The sequence below is a fragment of the Labeo rohita genome, chromosome 6, assembly GCF_022985175.1.
Source record: "Labeo rohita strain BAU-BD-2019 chromosome 6, IGBB_LRoh.1.0, whole genome shotgun sequence".
Taxonomy (NCBI): Eukaryota; Metazoa; Chordata; class Actinopteri; order Cypriniformes; family Cyprinidae; genus Labeo; species Labeo rohita.
This window is the reverse complement of record NC_066874.1, coordinates 17241225-17262705: the sequence shown is the minus strand read 5'-3', so window position 1 is coordinate 17262705 and position 21481 is coordinate 17241225. Positions and strand designations below refer to the sequence as shown.

The 21481-nt window shown below is 37.2% G+C and overlaps 1 protein-coding gene across 1 annotated transcript in view; it reads right to left on the bottom strand.

Moving 5' to 3' along the window:
* rab6ba (RAB6B, member RAS oncogene family a) overlaps positions 1-21481 on the bottom strand; it is a 104477-nt gene that overhangs the window by 46475 nt on the left and 36521 nt on the right. The window contains exon 2 of the mRNA XM_051111742.1: positions 4695-4753. Within this exon, the coding sequence (XP_050967699.1) occupies positions 4695-4753 (59 nt within the window). The remainder of the gene's footprint in view (positions 1-4694; positions 4754-21481) is intronic.

The following is a 21481-nucleotide window of genomic DNA, read 5'->3' as shown; positions in this document are numbered from 1 at the left end:
ATGTACTTAATGTCCTACTAATGTTAAAATGCCATTTTAAGACAAATTAGTTTAGTTTTAAGAATTTTAAGATTTGTGAATACAGTGTTAGTGCAGCAGAATGGAGAGGATATAAAGAGAAAAAGGTAAGATCAAGGCCAGAGAGACTTGCTGTCATCATGCATATGTCTCAAACGGTAGGACTATTGTGACGGTTAAAACCTGTAGTGCACTAAAGCTGTGACTCAGCTCAAACACAAAGACATCTAAATAGACACATGCCTACAGAGCATTTCAGCCCGAAAAAAACAAGATCCATTCACGTCATTTCACTGTCCCTCAGGTTTTATGGGTTATAAACCATGCAGATAAGTGGAATGGAAAAAATTCCAAACGTCTCAGACACTTGGACATAACAGCACTTTGACATGTGCACATGGCTGATTTTTCAATTATGGGCACTTTTGACTTGAAGTACTTTGACTACTTCGTGAAAAAATTGAACTGCCGTCTAAAAAGCTTGGTGTGACAGGAATATTGGGAAAAATAACTCTGTGTTAAAAAAATGTGCAAATACACATTTAATGAATTCAGAGTTTGTCCTACCATTATATTACATTATATATCCCCCCCCTTTCTTATTTACACGCCGGCATGTCATTTCTGTCTCTACATGAATGCGCATCTATCATTTCTCCGACTGGATCCAAAAAGACGGCAACAAGACGGTTTAAATATGAATCCTGCATGTTCCGTTTGCCTCTGTATGTATGAATGGCAGAGACGCGGTTTTGTTTACTAAGCAGTGTGACGCTCGTGGTGATTTTCGGCCTCTGTGTCTATATGGCGACATGAACACAAACTTAATCTTGCTGTAAAAGTCACTTCATGTGAATTTTACCGTTTCATTTAAGAAAACTAGCATCATATCATACTGTATACAAACAGAAACTAAACGGCAACCCGTTAAAATAAAAGTATAGTTTAACATGTAACAGAAATTTAAGGGTCATGTATTACTTTTGTACAGTAAAATGTAGGTCTTTATATATACATATTTCTGTCAAATTTAAATGAAACAATTAACCCAAAGCTGTAAACCTAGGGGAACCACTGGAATTGATGCGATAATGATCTGAGTCACAAGGAAAATTTAAAAGAGCAGTATTTTTTTTTTCTCACTCTTACTATTGACGGCTACCTTATACTGTATCCACATTTTACTAATTGGAACCTTCCATTTCTATAAAATTAACTTTATTCCATGCAAAAGACCTGATCAAGAAGAGCTAAAATGTCAGTAATGTTAATAAACACAATGAATATAAAACTGAGTATAAAAATGTTCATATATAATAAATTACTTGCGCCTCAGAGCGAGCAGACGAAACACAATAAATCCTGTCACTGCTTTCAGAGGTGAATGCCTGCTGTTTGGGAACGCAGTCATGTAATAGAATTCTGGAAGGCAATTATACAGAAACACTTTGATGACAGACTTTGCTCAGGCATTTAAGAAAGACCATAACAACAGATGCAACAAGACTGGTTCACAAAACCTGGTTTCTGCAAAACCTGAAATACATTGCTGGGAGATTTCACTGCACTTTTTAGTTGACACGTCCACAAAAGGCACTTGTTGGTGTTTTGCTGCCACTATTTCACCTGAAAACTGCAGTGAAATGTATGCATGTAGTTTTGCTGAAATGTAGGCATATTTCCACATATTTCCAATGTGCCTGCACTCTTAAAAATAAAGGTTCCAAAAGGGTGTTTTTGAAGTGATGCCACAGGTCCCAATTGATGCCAATGAAGAACCTTTATTTATAAGAGTGTGGGTTGTTATTGTTTTTTTATTCCGTACAGAAAAAGTAAAAGTACTCAATGGACGTTCCAGCAGTACGCCCACACAAGGGAATTTTTAGGTCTCGCATATCCAGTGCACTACCCGCACAGGTGCCTATGTGTCTTTTTCTACTTCGTACTAAGCACTGCGATGAAGGCAAAGCTGTCTGGGGATGGTTCTCAAGTGAGCTTCACTGCATTTGTGGAGTGAGTGCTGGTGAGTTGCAATTCACTGTTCACCGTCTGCCCAGCTGAGGACATCACCAGCCCCACTCCCATTCCAGAGCCCATCCACCCATCACCCCACTGCAAGGAGTGATCGCTAGAGCCAACTGCAGATGGACAGTCAGAGCCTGCTGTGAATCACGAGCCAAAGCAAAAGGAAACGACTGAGCCTATCATTGCCCCGGAGCTCGAGCCTCAGACGAAGCTGTTCTGCTCAGCTTAGAATCTCCTGCATTGCCTGAATCTCCTTGGTTCCCATCCAGCCTTCCTCTCCCGCCTCCTTCTTTCCCTCACCTCCGCTGGCTACTCTCAGTCCCTCGGGTCATTCTCAATCTGCTCTACCCTGTTGTGCAGATCCACCTTGGGCCTTCCAGTCTTTAGCTCTGCATAGGCATGAGGATGCCATCTTCACCTCCATCCTCTGAGTCCCGAACTCCACCTTGGCCCTCCGACCCATCGGTTCCTTGCTGCCTCGTCTCCATGTGGCCTGTCATCCAACTGGCTCCACCGGGCTCCTCATCCCTCCAGCTCCACCTTGGCTCCATGCTCCCTTGTCTCCACCGTGGCCTGTCATCCCACTGGCTCCACTGGGCTCCCTCATCCCTCCAGCTCCACCTTGATCAGCCATTGATCTGCCTTCATCACAAGATTCCACTCCTCTGACTTCGCCTTGTCCGTCCATCTCTCAGGCTCCATCTGGCTCCTTCTTTACCTCCAGCTCCACCTTTGTCCTCAGGTGCTCCAGCTCTGCCATTCTCTTCCGGGTCCCTGTCTCTGCCTCAGTTGCATGAGCCATCAGCTTCACCTTGGCCCCCCCAGTCCTCCAGTGTCACTCTGACTCTGAGTCTGCTTGGCTCCACCTGGGTCTTCACCTCCAGCAGCTCAGTCTCAATCACTGGTCCCAATGGTGTCGTCAAGGCTTTCCCTCGACTCCACCATGGGTCTCTGTCCTAGCTGTGCTCTGGTTTCCCATCTGGCTCCTGCCTCCCCTGCTGAAAAAAAAGCTAAAACCAGCCTAAGCTGGTCAGGCTGGTCATCCAGCCTGGTCTTAAAGGAGAAGTCCATTTCCAGAACAAAAATTTACAGATAATTTACTTTAGTTTGTTTAAATGCAGCTTCAAATGGCTCTAAATGATCCCAGGAAAGGGGAACTTTAGGGTAAACTTTAAACAAACTGACAATTTCTTTACTTTTTAACCTCAAACACTCATCTTGTCTCATCTCTGCAATGCACATGCGTAGTCTGCGTAATCCGAGTCACTACAGTTAGGGTATGTCGAAAAACTCCCATCTCGTTTTCTTCTTCAACGTCAAAATCGCCCTACATCGCTGTTTTACCTTTTTTATATAAAGGGCATTTGATCTTCTCTACATGTTCACTTTGTAAACACTGGGTTGGTACATCTGCAACGATGTAGGACGGTTTTGAAGTTGGGAAAGTAGTTTTTCGACATACTCTAACTGTACTGACCATATTGAACAAGGAAAGAAAAACAGTTTGCGCAGACATGGACAAGATGAGAGTTTGAGGTTAAAAAGTATACATATTGTCAATTTGTTTCGAAAATGACTGATCGTTTTCCAAGATAAGACCCTTCTTTCCTCACCTGGGATCGTTTAGAGCCATTTGAAGCTGCATTTAAACTGCATTTTGGAAGTTTTAACTTGGGGGCACCACTGAAGTCCACCATATGGAGAAAATTCAGGAATGTTTTACTAGAAATATAATTTCTTATCAACTGAAGAAATAAAGACATGAACATCTTGGATGACAAGGGAGTAAGTAAATTATCCGTAAATTTTTGTTCTGGAAGTGGACTTCTCCTTTAACTAGTCATAGCTGGCCAGCATGCTGGTTTTAGAGGGTTTTTATCATCTTTGTGCACTTACTATTAGCCTCTCTTTACACCTTTGGTTGTTGGATGGACTTTAGTATGTCAGTGTTATACTCAAAATGAATATGAGGTGCAGTCTATTGTAGAGTGGTAGGGTTTACAGCATACACTGGCTGTTTTCACTGGAAGATTGAGTTATGACATTGTGATGAAACCTATGCGTGAATTTACATGACGAATTTAGGGGATAAAACATCTCACATGAGGTGGATTCTTTACCCCTACACCAGCTCTCTCACAGGTTTAATTAAAAAATATGAACCTCACATAGACAACACTTCCCTTGAGATGTTTCAAACAGCCTGCTTTCCACCCCCACATGATTCAACAATACAACAGTCCATAACAACCTGCAGTGTGCTTCCCCTGAAAATCTGGCTTACCGTTTTTCAAGAGTTTCAGCATATCATTACGCAGTGTAAAATCATTTCCTACGGAATCATATGAAACTGACCATACATGTATAATTATCTCTGCTACTGCTGATTCAGATGAGATTGGAGGTGAATATAGGATGAATAATCAAATTTTGCAAATGTGTTTCTGAGATTAAATAATCACACAATCATTTAACATTTCTAATCGATTTGGAAGTATTGTCTTCACAAATGAAAGACTGAACTCGGCCCATTATGTTTTGTGAAGACTGTGTGAAATCATTCTTTGATGCTGCACAATAAGGGGAGGGACACTTTGAGCTCTCTGAGTGACAGAATGACAAGGACGTCGAGCGGTCCGCCAGCTGCCTACCTGATACGTGTTGTCAAAGCTGTCGTACATGAAGCGTGTGATCAGGGAAGTCTTCCCCACTGTAAGAGAACAAAGAGAAGAGAAATATTAAAATAGAAGCCATCTGAAAGCAGACGGCAACTGAGCAAGCCAGTGATGCCTGCCTGGGCTTACTGGATTGATTTGCAAGCTGTGGGCTGCCAACTGCGCTAATTGAAACCTCTGCCAAGAGATCTAATCATTCAATAGGAGGCGAACCCAGAAGGTCGTCAGTGACGTTATGGAACCATTGAAAATGATTGCATTAGGACTACAGTTCTTAAAATAAAGGGTCCATTTTTGGATGCCAAATAAACCTTTCAGTGAGGAGTTTCATAGTGCGAAGAACATTTAAAAAAAAATGTAAAAACCTTTTGTGTGATAAAAAGGTTTCATGGATTTTAAAGGTTTTTAATAGATTTGCAAGTGCCAATAGAGAACCTAAATCTCAGTCTTAGATTTAAAGATTAAAAAGGATATCTTTTGAGGTAAGAATAGACTCATTTTGTCATCAGCTGTCATATGAGACACAGAATTTTGCTAGATTTTCTAGAGCATCACATAACAGTGTTTTATTTTCCCATCTATATTTTATGAATGGTAATATTCTCATGCTTTTTGAAGCTCCTTCATGCAAGCAATAAAACATGTATTAAAAAGAAAGATTATTTAGATTTTACCTCTTTTGAGGCAGGTTTATTAAATCTAGGGCAGAAAACAGTTTAAAATATCCAAGTAATAGCATCACAGAACCTAAACTCAGATATGAGACTGCAATAAAAAACATCAGCACAACTTCATCTGACCTGAGATTCCCCTGAGCCACAAGAAAAAAAACACACAAGAAAATATACCTGTGTAGATAAATGGATGAATTTACCTACACCCACACATCCACACACAGAAAATAACTCTGAGCTACAGATCAAATAAAGGAGAGGAGGATTTCTCACGGCTGAGAAGTCTTCGCAGCGAGTTGACTGGAGGCTGCAGGTCACAAGTCATTTAAATGCTAATTTTCCCTAAGACACTGATCTGTCTCCGTTTAAAAGCGAGGAGGATCTAAATTAATGGGGCTCATAAGGCTTTATCTAATGCTTTTGAGTAAATACTGAATTATGGTTTGGGCTATGCCCCCCTTCCCTTCCCATCGAACGAACCGTGATTACTGAGTGCGGACGAAACCACTGGATGGAAGACATTTGCTAGTGGAGAGACAGCTGCTAACATACATAAACCATCAGCTCCTACTGCATTAAGACCAGTGGGAATAGAACATCCACTTAGATTAGATTTGGTTGAAAAACTGGTAATTGGATTTCTTTTTAAATGCTGTTTTCTATAGGGAGCACTGTACTATAGTTTGTACTATAGTCTGTACGATTTTTTCTTGTTTCTGAAAGGTGCCTTTTATGCTCATCAAGGCTACAAGGCTAAAGTAAAATCAGTAATATTGTGAAATACCATTACAAAATAACTGTTTTTTGGTTAATATATTTTAAAATGTAAATTATTCCTGTTATTAAGACATTAGTTCAGTCTTCAGTGTCACATGATCTTTCAGAAATCATTCCAATATGCTGATTTGATGCTCAAGAAACATTTATCATCATCCATGTTCAAAACAGTCGTTCTGCTTAATATTTGTTGCATGAAAACCATGATACAGTTTTTTCAGGATTCTTTAATGAATAAAAAGATCAAAAGAAAAGCATATATTTGAAGTCTTTTGATCAATTGAACACTTGCTGAAGAAGTATTAATTACTTTAAAAGAAAAACTGACAACAAACTTTATTAAAAGAAGTGTAGTTCGAAGCCTAAACACAGATTTAAGAAAAACAGATCATCATTCATCAATAACAAGCAATCTTTTCCTTCCTATACTCTTCAGAATCCACCAAACGGAATGCTCAAACTCTGTTCCTAATGGATAGAGTGGTGGGGGTCTAATTTTAGTCCTGTTAATATTTAATATCATGTCATTTAGTGGAGCGGAGGGCATCCAACATTTTTCGGTTAATCACCTATTCCAGACAGCAGAGCAATAGCTGGACATAGGGCTTATAGCGCTTAGACTTTACTGTGATAGATTGGATTTGGTGCTTTGACTCCACTAAGAGCGCCCATTAGAGGCACAATCAGATAATGGATACAGGATAAGGAAACGGGAAGGATGAGACTAAAGTAACTAAAGTGTGTTGAAAAATCTAAGGGTAAGCTGGAGGTTTAATGGAAGAAGCTGCAGATAGGATAAAATTAGAAATAGAATTTTGCCTTGTATTTTTAAACCACACACTGTGTATACCACTAACAGTATATTACACAAAATCTTCAGTGCTGTACACAAAAGGCATATATGCATTTGCAGCTGAGGTCAAAAGTTTACATACTCCTTGCAGACCAAAATAAGAGGGATCATACAAAATGCATGTTATTTTTTATTTAATGCTGGCCTGAATAAGATATTTTATTTTTTTTTTTTTAGTGATGGTTGTTCATAGGTCCTGAACAGTTAAACTGGCCGCTGTTGTTCAGAAAAATCCTTCAGGTCCCACAAATTCTTTGGTTTGGTTCAGCATTTTTGTACATCTGAACCCTGTTCAACAAGGACTGTATGATTTTGAGATATATTTTTTGACACCAAGGACAACTGAGGGACTCTTCTGCAATTATTTAAGATGGTTCAAACACTCACTGATGGTTCAGAAAGAAAAACGATGCAGTAAGAGCAGGGGAGTGAAAACTTGAATTTGAAGGTCAGGGTAAATTTTTATTTATTTTGTCTTCTGGGAAACATGCAAGTATCTTCTGTAGCTTCTGAAGGGTACTAAAAAAAAAAGTATGATATTTAGGCAAAATATGAAAAATGTACACATCTTCATTCTGTTCAAAAGTTTACAACCCCCGGCTTTTAATGCATTGTGTTTACTTCTGAAGCATCAGTGAGCGTTAGAACCTTCTGTAATAGTTGCATATGAGTCTCTCAAGATGGATCTCAAAATCATACAGGGAATCATACATGCCGGAAAGGGTTCAAATACACAAAAATGAAAAAATACACAAAAATTTGTGGAACTTGAAGAACTTTTCTGATGAACTGCGGGACAAACAAGGGACTCATGAACAACTATCACTAAAAAAAAAAAAAAAAACAGCTGTGGATCATTCAGACAACAACACAGTATTAAGAATCAACTGCATGCAAACTTTTGAAACGGGTAATTTTTATAAATTTAACTATTATTTTCTCTTGTGGACTATATGTAAACATCTTTCATGCGAAATATCAGTAAATAAAAAATAACATGCATTATGTATAATCCCTCTTATTTTGGTAAAATAAAGATTTTGCAAGGTGTATGTAAACTTTTGACTTCAACTGTACCTAGAAATTTCACTACCATTCAAAACTTTGGGCTCAAACAGATTAAGCTTTGCATCAAAGGAATAACTTTCAAAGTTTTTATATTGTAGTAATATTTCACTATATTTCATTATATTCAAATTTTACTGTATTTTGATCAAATGCAGTTAATAATGCAAAATATTTAATATGTAGAGCTTTATATATGAGAGCTTTCTGACCCATTTTCATTAAAAAAATATTACATTAAGGTCTTACAGGTGTGGAACCACATGAAGGTGGGTATTGAAAGAATATTTATTTTTGGGTGAACTAACCCTTTAAAGGTTGTTCTGATTAGTAGAATTTGATAAAATAATTTTTATTTCTGAATGAACTATTCCTTTACATTTTGTTGAGAAGTAGGCTATTTAACGTCAGAACAACCTACTCTAAATACACTGCCAACGCGCAACAAAAGGTCAACGTGTTTAATGAACTGTATCTTATTTCCTGTGCAATAACAGCTGAAATAACACTTCAATAGTTTTTTTTAGCTAACACAATATCATATGTGAAATTGACTTTCAAAAATAAGCCCACCCAGAGAAATATTCATCGCCTCTGCTTCCTCTAAATCCAAATCTTATTAAAGAACTATACTGATAAAACATGAACGCAACCGACAGCGAAGGCTTCTGGTACAGAGATTCCGGTCTTTGATATCTCTTTAATGCACACTCGAGGCGCTGCCTGATAAATGTTAGCAGACACACCAAGAACTCCAAGAATTGAATTTAAAACAGCTTTATTTCATCACTATTATATATTCATGACAAATCCACTCATGTATGCTGATAAAAATCCTCAGTACTAATGTTGTGAAACCACATTTCTAGAAACAGTCTGAACTATGTAAAATGCCACAGACAGTCTATCAGCAATATCAATTATGAAAGCTTATGCTTATCAGTCTGGCTAATGAACTTTATTTTAGCCACTTTTTTGTATCTTATCATGCAGGAATGATTTAACTGTAATTAGTGCTGATAATTAGCATGCATAATGTAGCAGCATCTTGAAAAAACAGGGCCCTATTAAATTTTTTATTCTTTCCAAATTCTGTTTTCAGTTCTCATTTTTCAAGATTCTATTTTAATGCTTTTGGGACATGTACAGCCCTTACTTTTACTTGCCCAATTCCGTAACATTCCGTGACATGTTCCATACGTTTACATCATCACACTACGGTAATGTAATGAAGTCAAACTACATACTGACAAAGGATATGAGAGGTGCAGCAGAAAGCAAACAAACAGCAAAAAACTTGCTGATGTATCTATAATGACACCTGCTCATCTCTCCTATCGCATCTCTGTCCGTCAGCTGCATGCTGTTCTTTCATCCCAGGAAAGCTCATGTTTTGCTGCAAATTCTCTGAATCATCACTCTCAGCACAGGCTGAAGGGGCATAAAAACACATGGAGAACAATTAGAGAGCCATTAGCCAGAGAGGCTGTTCAGTCTGTAGTTAACAGCACAGGGTACGAGGCTTTAAAAGAGAATGGAGGGGTACATTGTGATCTACTGACACCACTGACATACAGTATGTCTCTTTCTGTGTGCTCGTCTCTCTACTGGTACCAACAAACTTGAATTTTCTGACTGGCATGTCAGACATTGGCAACCTTAATGCCTGCTTTGAGTTATTAAAAGAATTGTTCACTAAAAAAGAGTGAGTTTTGACATCATTTACTCACCCTCATGTTGTTACAAACCTGTATTATTTTAGAATTTTTATTTTTGGGCGAACTATCGCTTTAAATTCTACCAGCAGGGGCCAAAGAGGTCATGTTAACCGGCCAAGCTGTAACCCCTTGGTCGCTCGTAACAGTCCTAAAGAGTGAGAGCACCATTAGTGCTGCGAGTCGTGCCAGGAAGAAATCTGTGACTCAGACATTTAATTTTTCAAATTCTGCATGTTTGTTCATAATGAATGTTTGGAGAAATGGGGCTTTCAGCAGATTTGTGCCATAGTCTTATGAATCAAATGGAAAATATTCCACGTATGTTCATGTACAGATAGGAAGATACATAATTCATAGGGAAGACGTGGGATGGTTGTAACACTGCTTGGTGCAACTTCTGAAGGTCAGTGTTTTTATTCATGATTTATTACAAATGTTGATTTCCTGCTACAAATCATTGGGTGGGTTTAATTAAGCAAAATCTTAAAACACAATATGAACTATTTTCATGATAAATATTATATGTTTAGATAGATACAAAACCAACATTTTAAATACTTCTCACAGCAAAAACTAATACTAGCCTGAATACAGTAAATAAAATGTTATCAGTCTTACTGAACACAAATAAATAGTAATAAAATAAGAACAAAGAAACAAATTACTACCAATAGCACAAATAAAGACATTATTTTTATATTAACCCTGTCCTCACATTCAGTACATGACTTTTCATATTTAGGTGAACTATCACTTTACGAATTTTAGAGATTTGTTTTGGAGAGAATATATATACACATACATGCATACTAAACCTGAAAACAAGTTGGATTATTGACACCGAATACATGGGCACACATTAGTGTTGTAACTTTCCCACAATTATACTAGAATCTTTTAAACTTGTAGGTGAAAGTTTAGAGTAAATGTTATAAATCGAATTAATGATATGTATCATATATATATATATAAAAGAATCTGATAAGTTGTCATTTAACATTCATTAGCCTAAACGCAAATTATAACCAAAAAGTGAAATTTTTTCCCACCCGAAATATTCTTTTTTTCAGCACGTATAAATTTAATTTTATCCCTTCAGCTAATTTCTAAAAGGTTAGAAATACTGTGTTTTATATGGAAGCCCGTTTTCGCCACTGAATAAAAAACTAATAAAGTTAATTGTGACTTTTCATCTCACAATTCGTCACATCCCTTTTTTCTCAGAACTGCATGATACAAACTCACAATTCCGACTTTTTTTCTCAGAATTGCATGATATAAAATCGCAATTGCGAGTTACAAAGTCAGAATTACGAGATAAAAGCTTGCATTCCTGATTTTTTTCCTCACAATTGTGAGATATAAACCCTCAAGGCATCCTAGGTGTATATGACTTTCTTCAGTCAGATGAATGCAATCAGAGTTATATTAAAAATTGTTCTGGCTTCTTCAAGCTTTATAATGCAAGAGGCAGGTGTTTCTCTTCATCAGTCCAAAACAAGTCCAATGAAGTGCATCCATCCATAATAAAAAGTACCTCACATGGCTCCAAAGGGTAAATAAAGGCTTCCTGTAGCAAACTGATGTGTTTTTGTAAGAAAAATATCCATATTTAAAACGTCATAATCACTTTAATCTAGTTTGCGCTAACAGCGCTAACACGGAAGCAGCTCTGGGCGTTGCTTATGCCCTGCTTAGAAGTGACGAATGCAGATGTACAAAGTACAAAACGAGAATGCGCTTTACAATGCGCTTTACTGGACTTGTTTTGGACTGATGAAGAGAAACACCTGCCTGTTGCATTATAAAGCCTGAAATAGTCAGAACAATTTTTAATATAACTCCGACTGCATTCATCTGAAAGAAGAAGTCATATACACCTAGGATGCCTTGAGGGTGAGTAAATAATGGCCTAGTTTTCATTTTTGGGTGAACTAACTCTTTAAGCTAAGCCCTGTCTGTGAAACCTATACATCACAATTCTGACTCACCTCGCAATTGTTATAAAGTCAGAACTGCAAAAAAAGTCACAATTTCGAGATATAAATTCAGAATTCTGAGAAAAAAAAGTCAAATTGTGAGTTTATATGTCACTTTATTTCTTGCAATTTATATCTGAGTTTATATCATGCAATTTTAAGCATAAAAGTCAGAACTGTACGTTTATATCTCGCAGCTCTTACTTTATAACTAGCAACTGCAAGTTTATATGTCACAATTCTGAGAAAAAAATCAAAATTGTGAGATGTAAACTCAAAATTGCAGAAGGAAAAATGTTAGAATTGTGAGATTGTGAGAAGTCACAATCAGAGAAATGGGCTTCCATAGTTTTAGCTCACCACATGTTACAAAAATACCTAGTCTCCTTACTTTGTGCTGTGAGTGTACATGTGTTGGTGCCAGTTACGAGTTTTCTGCTAGCAGATGTGTGTGTTTTATACATAGTAAATGAAGGCCTCCCAGTTGTGGCGATCCATGTCCCCAAAAAACAATCTAACCTTAGCTCTCCATGATCTCTATTCAGCCCAGCTTCCACCCACCTTTAGCGCAAAACTGTTTCATCTTGACATTTGGACAAATCAATATTTTTTTCTTCAGGGCTTGAGACCTATCGATTGCCATTAAACTCTAATTAATGTGGAGAGGTGCACTGGTCTCTCTCAGACACTGAGAATAAAGAGCGGTTCTTTGAACACTTGTCCCTGGATACCAGCCCCTACATGAAGTGCAGCAGAAGTCCCAGTCACTGGCTAATCTAGCCCTGCTATGTACAAAACCTTAGTTGTAAAGAGCCGTCGATACATCAGCATCAAAGCCGCTCGCACCTAATGCTTGCTAACATGGTCATGAAATTTGCATATGCAAATGTATCTCCCGTGGAACTCAATTAATTAGGCTTGGGTGTTGCCACGCTAGGCATTGTTTATAGTGATTTGCTGGTATTCACAGCACAGCATAATGGTGCACAATTCTAATACCCCGCTGTTAAACGTCAACCATAAAGACCGGTGGATCGACTTCTAATTTGCTTATGTTACAAGCCAGCTTTAGCAACAATACGGGGTGCAGTAATTACCTTGATCTAATGCCTCTAGAGGTACCTCTTTTTTGTGAGTTTGAATGCAAAAAGCCGCATTCAAACTCACAAAAAAACAATGTGTGAGTGGTTCTTATCTCAACCACAAATATAATGTGTATGCTTTACAATTCAGGTTAGCTGACTGTCCTTTGTATGCTACAACATCAAAAACACATTTTAATGGGGACTACGAGAAGCTATTTCTGGATGCACCGCATCTGATCCGAACACCCCTGGGAGGTCACTAGCTATCAATTATACAGTGCTGTCATAGACAGCTTAATATGCATAAGTGCTGTGCTTGAAGTCACACAATCGAGCAATTAACAGGTTTCTCCTTTAATCAGGAGTGCCCCCTATCTGTCTGTTCAAAGGCACTGCGGTGGGGGTTGCCATCATGAGGCCCAATTAAAACCAGTATATGAACATCTGCTGCCCCTAAAAAGCTGTTACTAGGCATCTTAACCTGCAGGGCCCACACACCTCTAGACTGCCAGATTAAAGTCTTGCACAGTGCGGCTCAAATGAGGAGAGGGAAAGGAACAGAAACCACATGCTAAAGGTCAAACTTTTACCTTCTGGACAAGCAGACATACAGAGAGAACACTGATACACACACTTCAGAGAGAAAAAAAAAAGTGCTTTATTATTTTAAAAATAAATGGTAACACTTTACAATAATGTGTCATTTGTATTAATTAACATGAATGAACAATGAACAATATATTTGTTACACTATTTCTTAATCTTTGTTAATGTTAGTTAATAAAAATAGTCATTCATTGTTCATGTTAGTTCACAGAACAACTTGTGATTTTAATAATGCTCTAGTAAATGATGAAATTAACACTAAGATTAATAAATGCTGTAGAAATATTGTTCATTCTTAGTTCATATTAACTAATGTAGTTAGCTAAATAATGAACCTTATTGTATAGTGTTACCAAATAAATAATTTGATGATTTTTCATTTCAGTTGATATCGATAATCATCATGATACTGTATGTTTCATGATACATTTCAAATTGTTATTTATTTCAAGTTTAAAGGCAGATTTTTATGGAAGCCTGTTTCCGCCACTAAATAAAAAAAAGGATATTGTGACTTTTTTAATTGCACAATTCTGACTTGTATTTTTCAGAATTGCGTGATACAAACTTGCAATTCTGACTTTTTTCCCTCATAATTGTGATATAAACTCCCAATTGCGAGTTATTAAAGACAGAATTGTGATACACAGTTGAAGTCAAAAGTTTACATGCCCCTTTCAAAATCATTAAAAATATTAATTATTTTACCAAAATAAGAGGGATCATACAAAATGCATGTTATTGTTTATTTAGTACACTGACCTGAATAAGATATTTTACATAAAAGATGTTTACATATAGCCCACAAGAGAAAATAATAGCTGAATTTATAAAAATGACCCGGTTCAAAACTTTACATACCCTTGATTCTTAACACTTTGTTGTTACCTGAATGATCCACAGCTGTTTGTTTAGTGATATTTGTTTATGAGTCCCTTATTTGTCCTGAACAGTTAAACTGCCTGCTGTTCTTCAGAAAAATTCTTCAGGTCCCACAAATTCTTTGGTTTCCAGCTTTTTTGTGTATTTGAACCCTGGCCAACAATGACTGTATGATTTTGAGATCCATTTTTTCACACTAAGGACAACTGAGGGCCTCATATTCTATAACTATTACAGAAGGTTCAAACGCTCACTGAAGCTCCCGAAGGAAACACAATGCATTAAGAGCCAGGGGTGAAAACGTTTTGAATTTGAAGATCAGGATAAATTTAACTTATTTCGTCTTCTGGGAAATATGTAACTGTCTTCTGTAGCCTCTGAAGGGCAGTACTAAATGAAAAAATATGATATTTAGGCAAAATAAGAAAAAATGTACATATCTCCATTTTGTTCAAAAGTTTAACCCCCCCCCCCAGCTCTTAATGCATCGTGTTTCCTTCTGAAGCATCAGTGAGCATCTGAACCTTCTGTAATAGTTGCATACGAGTCCCTCAGTTGTCTTTAGTGTGAAAAGATGGATCTCAAAATCATATAGTGATTGTTGGAAAGGGTTCAAATGCACTAAAATGCTGGAAAACCAAAGAATTCGTGAGTCCTGAAGGATTTTTTCTGAAGAACAGCAGGCAGTTTAACTGTTCAGGACAAACAAGGAAACAACTATCACTAAACAAAAAACACAGCTGTGGATCATTTAGATAACAAAACAGTGATGTAAACTTTTGAACCAGGTCATTATGCGAAATATCTTATTCAGGTCAGTATTAAATAAACAATAACATGCATTTTGTATGATCCCTCTTATTTTGGTAAAATAATTTTTTAATGATTCTGAAAGAGGGATGTAAACTTTTGACCTCACTGTAAACTCACAATTGGGAGTTATAAAATCAGTATTGCAAGATATAAAGTCACAATTCTGACATTTTTTCTCATAATTGTGAGTTTATTTCTCAGAATTGTGAGTTTATTTTTTAAAATTACGAGTTTATGTCTCGCAATTCTGACTATATAACTTGCAATTGCGAGTTTATATCACACAATTCTAACTATATTTCACAGAATTGTGAGTTTATATTTTGAGAAAACAATTCTGAGAAAAAAGTCAGAATCGCACGTTTGTATCATGCAATTCTGAGTAAAAAAGTCAGAGGTATAAAACTCGCAATTGCGAGAAAAAAAAAGTCAGAATTATGAGATAAAAAGTTGCAATTACCTTTACCTTTACCTTTACGGGCTTCCATAGATTTTTGCTACTAGATGAGAGTTGTAGAAACCAGAACCGTTTATGTTTTATTTAAATACACCATTTATAAAATATTGAGAAAATTGCCTTTAAAGTTCTTCAAATAGTGTTCTTAACAATGTATATGACAATGTATATGAAGTTTTCATACATTTACAGTAGGAATTTTACAAAATATCTTCATGGAACATAATTTCCTAATGATTTTTGCCATAAAAGAAAAATCAACAATTTTGACCCAAACAATGTATTTTTGGCTATTGCTACAAATGAACCCCAGCAACTTAAGACTGGTTTTGTGGTCCAGGGTCACATTTGTCTTCTATAGCAGCATACATTTAAATCATGATAACCACAGTTAAAACCACACATATAGCACCTCAATACCATGGTAGAAATGTAGTATAAATGCTATAGTTTAATCACAAAAAATACTGTAATTATTCTGCATTACTCCTTTAATACACTTAATACAAGTCTATTTTAATAATATAATAAAATTTGATATGAATATCCCACACTTATGCCACAATACCATCCATGGTAAATGATGGCAACTTGTGGACTGAAAAGTCTTCTTACTGCACAGTGTTTCTCCTGTTTGTCAGCACTGTTTCATCTGGGTTTTGCTTATGTGATTCAAATTCCAATATTATCAAAAAATAAAATAGGACTATGAATTTTTGCCTAATTAAAACATGGTTGTTAACTAATAAAAAGACTGTCAGGGTTATTTCTTCAGATTTTCAGGCTGTATGATGATGACATGCCTTACTGTGGCCTGCTAGAGAAAAACCCAATAAGTTTCTTTTCGGCTATTAGATAAGGTTCTGCATCTATTCCTTCGCCAGCAAACAGACTAATGGTAAAGGTAATTGGAGAAGCTAATTAAAAAGATTCTGCACATATGGCACCTGAAAGGATGGCTTTAATTTCTTTTATTCATGAACACTTCCGTCAAAACTTTTTCCTCTTCTTAATTAACTTCAAGTGATCTTAAAATTAGCTAAATTTACCTTTTTTCATATGTAACTTTAATGCTATTAGTAAATCACATCATACTGAAACTGAACTGGACCACTGTTCTTATTAACTTGACAAAAAAAAATAAATAAATAAAAAAAAACATTTTCTACAACCTCTGGTCTGTTTTTCTATAACAACAAATGACCTTTTATTATGAAGCATGTTGACCTATGAAGAGCTCAAAATTCCAGCTTTACATGGTAGCAATTTAGTCGAAAGGGAAGCTTTTAGTACAGCAAGGCTATTGCTGTGCATTTAAGAGGTCGTTCAGGACGTGTTCTTGCGTTCAAAATCAGCTAGAAATGCAGGAACGGAACATAATGCAGGTATCTTAAGATGTGCTTTTCACATTTTTAATGCAAGTTTCCCAATTAAAATAAAATCCAGTGCTCAGTGACACAGGAGAATGAATTCTAGGTCAACAAGCCCAATGGAAACACGGACTGAGTAAGGGTAAATGACAAATAAGAGCGTCTATGAAAAAAAAGGACATTATATTTTTAAAAAATCATTCAAAATGTACTTTTTTTTTTCGTGTTGGTTTCATATGGTTTTTAAAAACATTTACACAAATTAAAATGCCTTTTTTTTTCCCCTCAAACATCATGAATTCATTAATATCATTACGTTTTTAATTACACCATTGACTCCTAAAACAACAGAGCTATAATCATTCTGCAAGCTAGTCTCCAATGAAAAAGCATCAATAGCCGGTTTGGCCGGTCCAGCATGAACAGATGCACATTCTCTCTAAAGGTGGCGCTTACCATCTCCAAAACAATGATATCTCTCAGCAGTGATCCCTCACTACAGCATGCCAAAGAGAAATGGCTCCTGCTTTACCCTCTGGGGCATTGCCATCATGCAATCCCACTGAGACAGAGAGCCAATCAGAGCCCAGCGCCACGCCCTGGGACTGCTTCCCGCTTGCCAAGAGATGGATAAAAATAAACGACAGCCGGACGGCCGTCTTGGCCCTGCCTCCTCCACACGACACTGGGACGTGAGCCCAACACACCGGAAAGAAACATACAGCATCAAAAATTCATTAGAGAGAACAGGAGAGGAGAGGAGGAGAAGAGTGATGGGGCTAAGAGAAGCAGAGGGAGTGAAAGTGGGATGTCAGTAGAGATGGTAGATATGGATGTTTGTGCTGTATGGAGCCGACTTGAGAGCTGTGAATGTGCAGAAACCACCAAGCAGATCAACCTAACTTAAAAAGACAAATTCTTGCTCCAAGCAAGCATATAAACACATTTTTAATGATGCCCTTACTACCTTTCTAGGCCATGAAATGTTGTGTTGCTGTCTATGCAGGGTCAGAAAGCTCTCGGATTTCATCAAAAATATCCAAGCGCAAACCTCCCGGTCTCGCTCTTGAAGCCAACACGGAAGTGACTAAAACTGCAATTCATCGACTAAGCCTTAAATTTCTGCATAATTTAGGGCGTGGCCACTTGAGTGACAGGTGGATTGTCGCTGCTGTCACCACCGTCGCACTAGGCGGGCGTGGTTTCAGCAACCAGCTCCACCCACGCCCCGCCTCTTCGCCCATTTTCGATTATCCGGGAGGGACGTGCAGTGACGAGGTTCCAAGATGACGACGGCCAACTTCCGCCCACTAAGAGCTTCAAAAATGCTCTTCAGAAAACTACGGGTGACGTCACGGACACTACGTCCATATTTTTTACAGTCTATGAAAATATCCTAACTTGTGTTTCGAAGATGAACAAAGGTCTTACGGGATTGAAACGACATGAGGGTGAGTAATTAATGACAGAATTTTCATTTTTGTCTAAACTATTCTTTAATATACATTTTATGCACTGTATTGCCAGGTTCTTTGCATGTTTTTGCTCCGCCAGCGAAAAAAACTGTCAAATTAGACACAGCCGAAGAACTACATCCGCAAGCAGCAAGTCACAAATTGGTACTGATTGATATGAACTGGATAAATGAAAGATGTGACTCACTCACTACGAAATTCACTTGTTTCTCTCTTGAAAGAATCAGTGTTTTTGAACAAATCGGTTGAGTGACTAATTCAGTGACTCACTCATTATTAATTACACTTTTTTTTGTTCCTAAATGAGCAGTATTCTTGCACAAAATAGTAGAATGAATGTAAACTTTGATTGTAAAAGAAAATGAGTAAATATTTTAGTAGTTTAGCTCAAACACAATCCATGATGGCAAGTTTGTACCAGTATTTACCAACTGCGAGAAGTCAGAACTGCAAGATAAAAACTCTTTCAACAATTCTGACTTTTTTCTTGCAATTGGGAATTTATTTCTCAGAGTTGTGAGTTTATGTTTGCAATTCTGGGAAAAAATTCAGAATTGCAAGATGTAAATGCAACTGTGAGAAAAAAAAGTCAGAATTGTGAGATAAAAAGTCGCAATTAACTCTTTTATTTTTTATTCAGTGGCGTAAACAGAATTCCATAGATTTTTGCTCCTAAGTGAAAGTTGTAGAAACCAGAACTGTTTAAGTTTTTTTAAAATCAACCATTCATATTCCATAGTAGCGTACATTTAAATGACGATAACCACAGATATAGCACATAAGAATGCTAAAAATCAAACTATATGTTTTTTTGGTATTTATTTCTAGGTTTCTAGGGTAAGCAGATCAACCCAACATAATAAGACAAATTCTTGCTCTAAACAGGCAAAAAAAAAAACACTACTTTTCTACCTTTTTAGGCTACAGAATGTTGCGTTTAGCTCCAACAGAATCTATGATGCCAATTTTGTACCAGTATTTAGTTTTAAACGTCTAGATGGGTTTTTTAAGTCACCCTGAAACTCCGCCAGTAAGAGTTCAACCATTGTGCACTCATTCACCTTCACTGGCTTGCCAGTGAGACAACTCAATATCCTCCAAAGAAAAATGTACTGTCCGTAAAGACAGCACACGTTCATTAGGGAGACACGAAGAAGAGAAAAGACATTAGATTAGGATCCGGCAGTGCGGCGAGTTTGCTCTTAAAAGCTCTAGCAAGTCATGTTTGCATAATTAACTCAGCAATCAGGAAGCTCGCAGTATGTTCTTCTGAAATTATCTTTACCATCCAGTCAGGCATGAACAAAGAGCAACAGACAATGAGTTGTTCCCTATTCTTTCTGGAGAGAAAAATATCTGCAATTTTCTATAAGCATCTTGCCGACAATCATCCATTTTCAGCTTCTTTTAAAGAAATTTAAAGGTGAATAATGTTATTTTTGTGACATGCTTCACACAACAGATGACATTCACAGAGGGATTTTCCAAACAGGCCAGCCTAGTCTGGTAAATAAAGGTCTGATTTTGGTGTTGGACCATCTGTTTATTGGATGGGTTAGTATTTGAGAAATTCAATTCCGTTTGGGGTACAGAAATCACACACTTCACTTTTACATAAGTAGATTATGTACCACTGCTATGTTTCCTTCCTAACTTATAATAAAAGTCCAATTCCACTTGCTTTCTGGACTTTAGTCCCATCACCTCATTCCCTTTGTCCCAGAAATAATCCCAGATTTTCAGGCTCTTTTGATGTACTGTGAGGGTATCATTGAGCAGGATTTGGAGGACTACTGTATGTAATCCTCTTTCTGCAAAGGAATGAATGGAATGAGTAAGAAAATTCTCCATCCATGCCCCTTAATGGTGCCTAAATGAAGCCTGAAGACACACCTCTTTAGAAAATTCACCTCTTTCAAAATTCATAACATTCCCATCTTACATAAAAAAAAATAAAATAAAAAATCTGATCTAGTGCTTTGACAGTATCTGTACTGTAATTATCTTTAGATTCTCAAGGCCTTAGCTCAATATTTTGTGCAGTATATTACATAGAGCTAAAATGCTAAAGCCAGAGCAAGACATTGTTAGTTTTATGGTCTCTTGCAATAAGACTCCATGCTATTTTGATTCTGGTGGATCTGCAAAGCCATGTTGCTCACCAGTAAAACTTAATTAACTAAGCTGGTTAACCAGCATGGTCTGGTGGTGCTCGTTGTAATTGTTAGAATGACCAAGGAACAGTAATCTCCATGTAAAACTGGTTGTGCAGACCAAATCGTAAGTCGTAGAGACTTGAAACTTGGAGGGATGGTAGTACTCACACCCCCAACAATGTGACCAAGGCTTGCCCCAATAAGCTTGACGGGGACGCTACAGCGATGGGTATTTTTTGATTTTTTGAAAAACCTACTTTTGCAAACTAGTGCTAGTTTTTTCTCCCGATTGGAAACAAACAGAAAGAAAGATTCTCTGGAGAGTGAATATCAATAATTATCAAAAAAAAGTTGAACTTGTTGCAAAGGTACGCCAAAACGTTCAAAAGGGGTGTGGCAACTCTTAGTAAAAAATGTCTATAAATCCTGAATGGAATGAGATATCTTTGCCAAACTCAGAATACCTATGTACGAGCTCAATCTGAGGTCACAGGACAACAATCGCGGAGCTTGGTTACTTGGTGGCGCTATGTAATAGGGAAAAAACATAAAAATGGCGATAGCTTCACACCCATTTGTCCTATCAACATGAAAATCGCAGTGCACGGCCATGGTCCAAAGTGCCACAAGTGTATAAAAGGACATTTGCGCATGTCAAAAAAAAAAAAAAACATGGCCGCCATTGTCCGATGAAGTTTGGGCACTTATTAGACAAGGTTAACCGAGGCCAATCAGAATGAAACTTGGTGGGCCTGTTTGACTCAAAACCTGGTGAGCACATGTGGCAGGTGATTTTAAACAAGCATGCAAAGTTTTAAGGAGATCGGACCACATCTGGCGCTATAACAGTCAT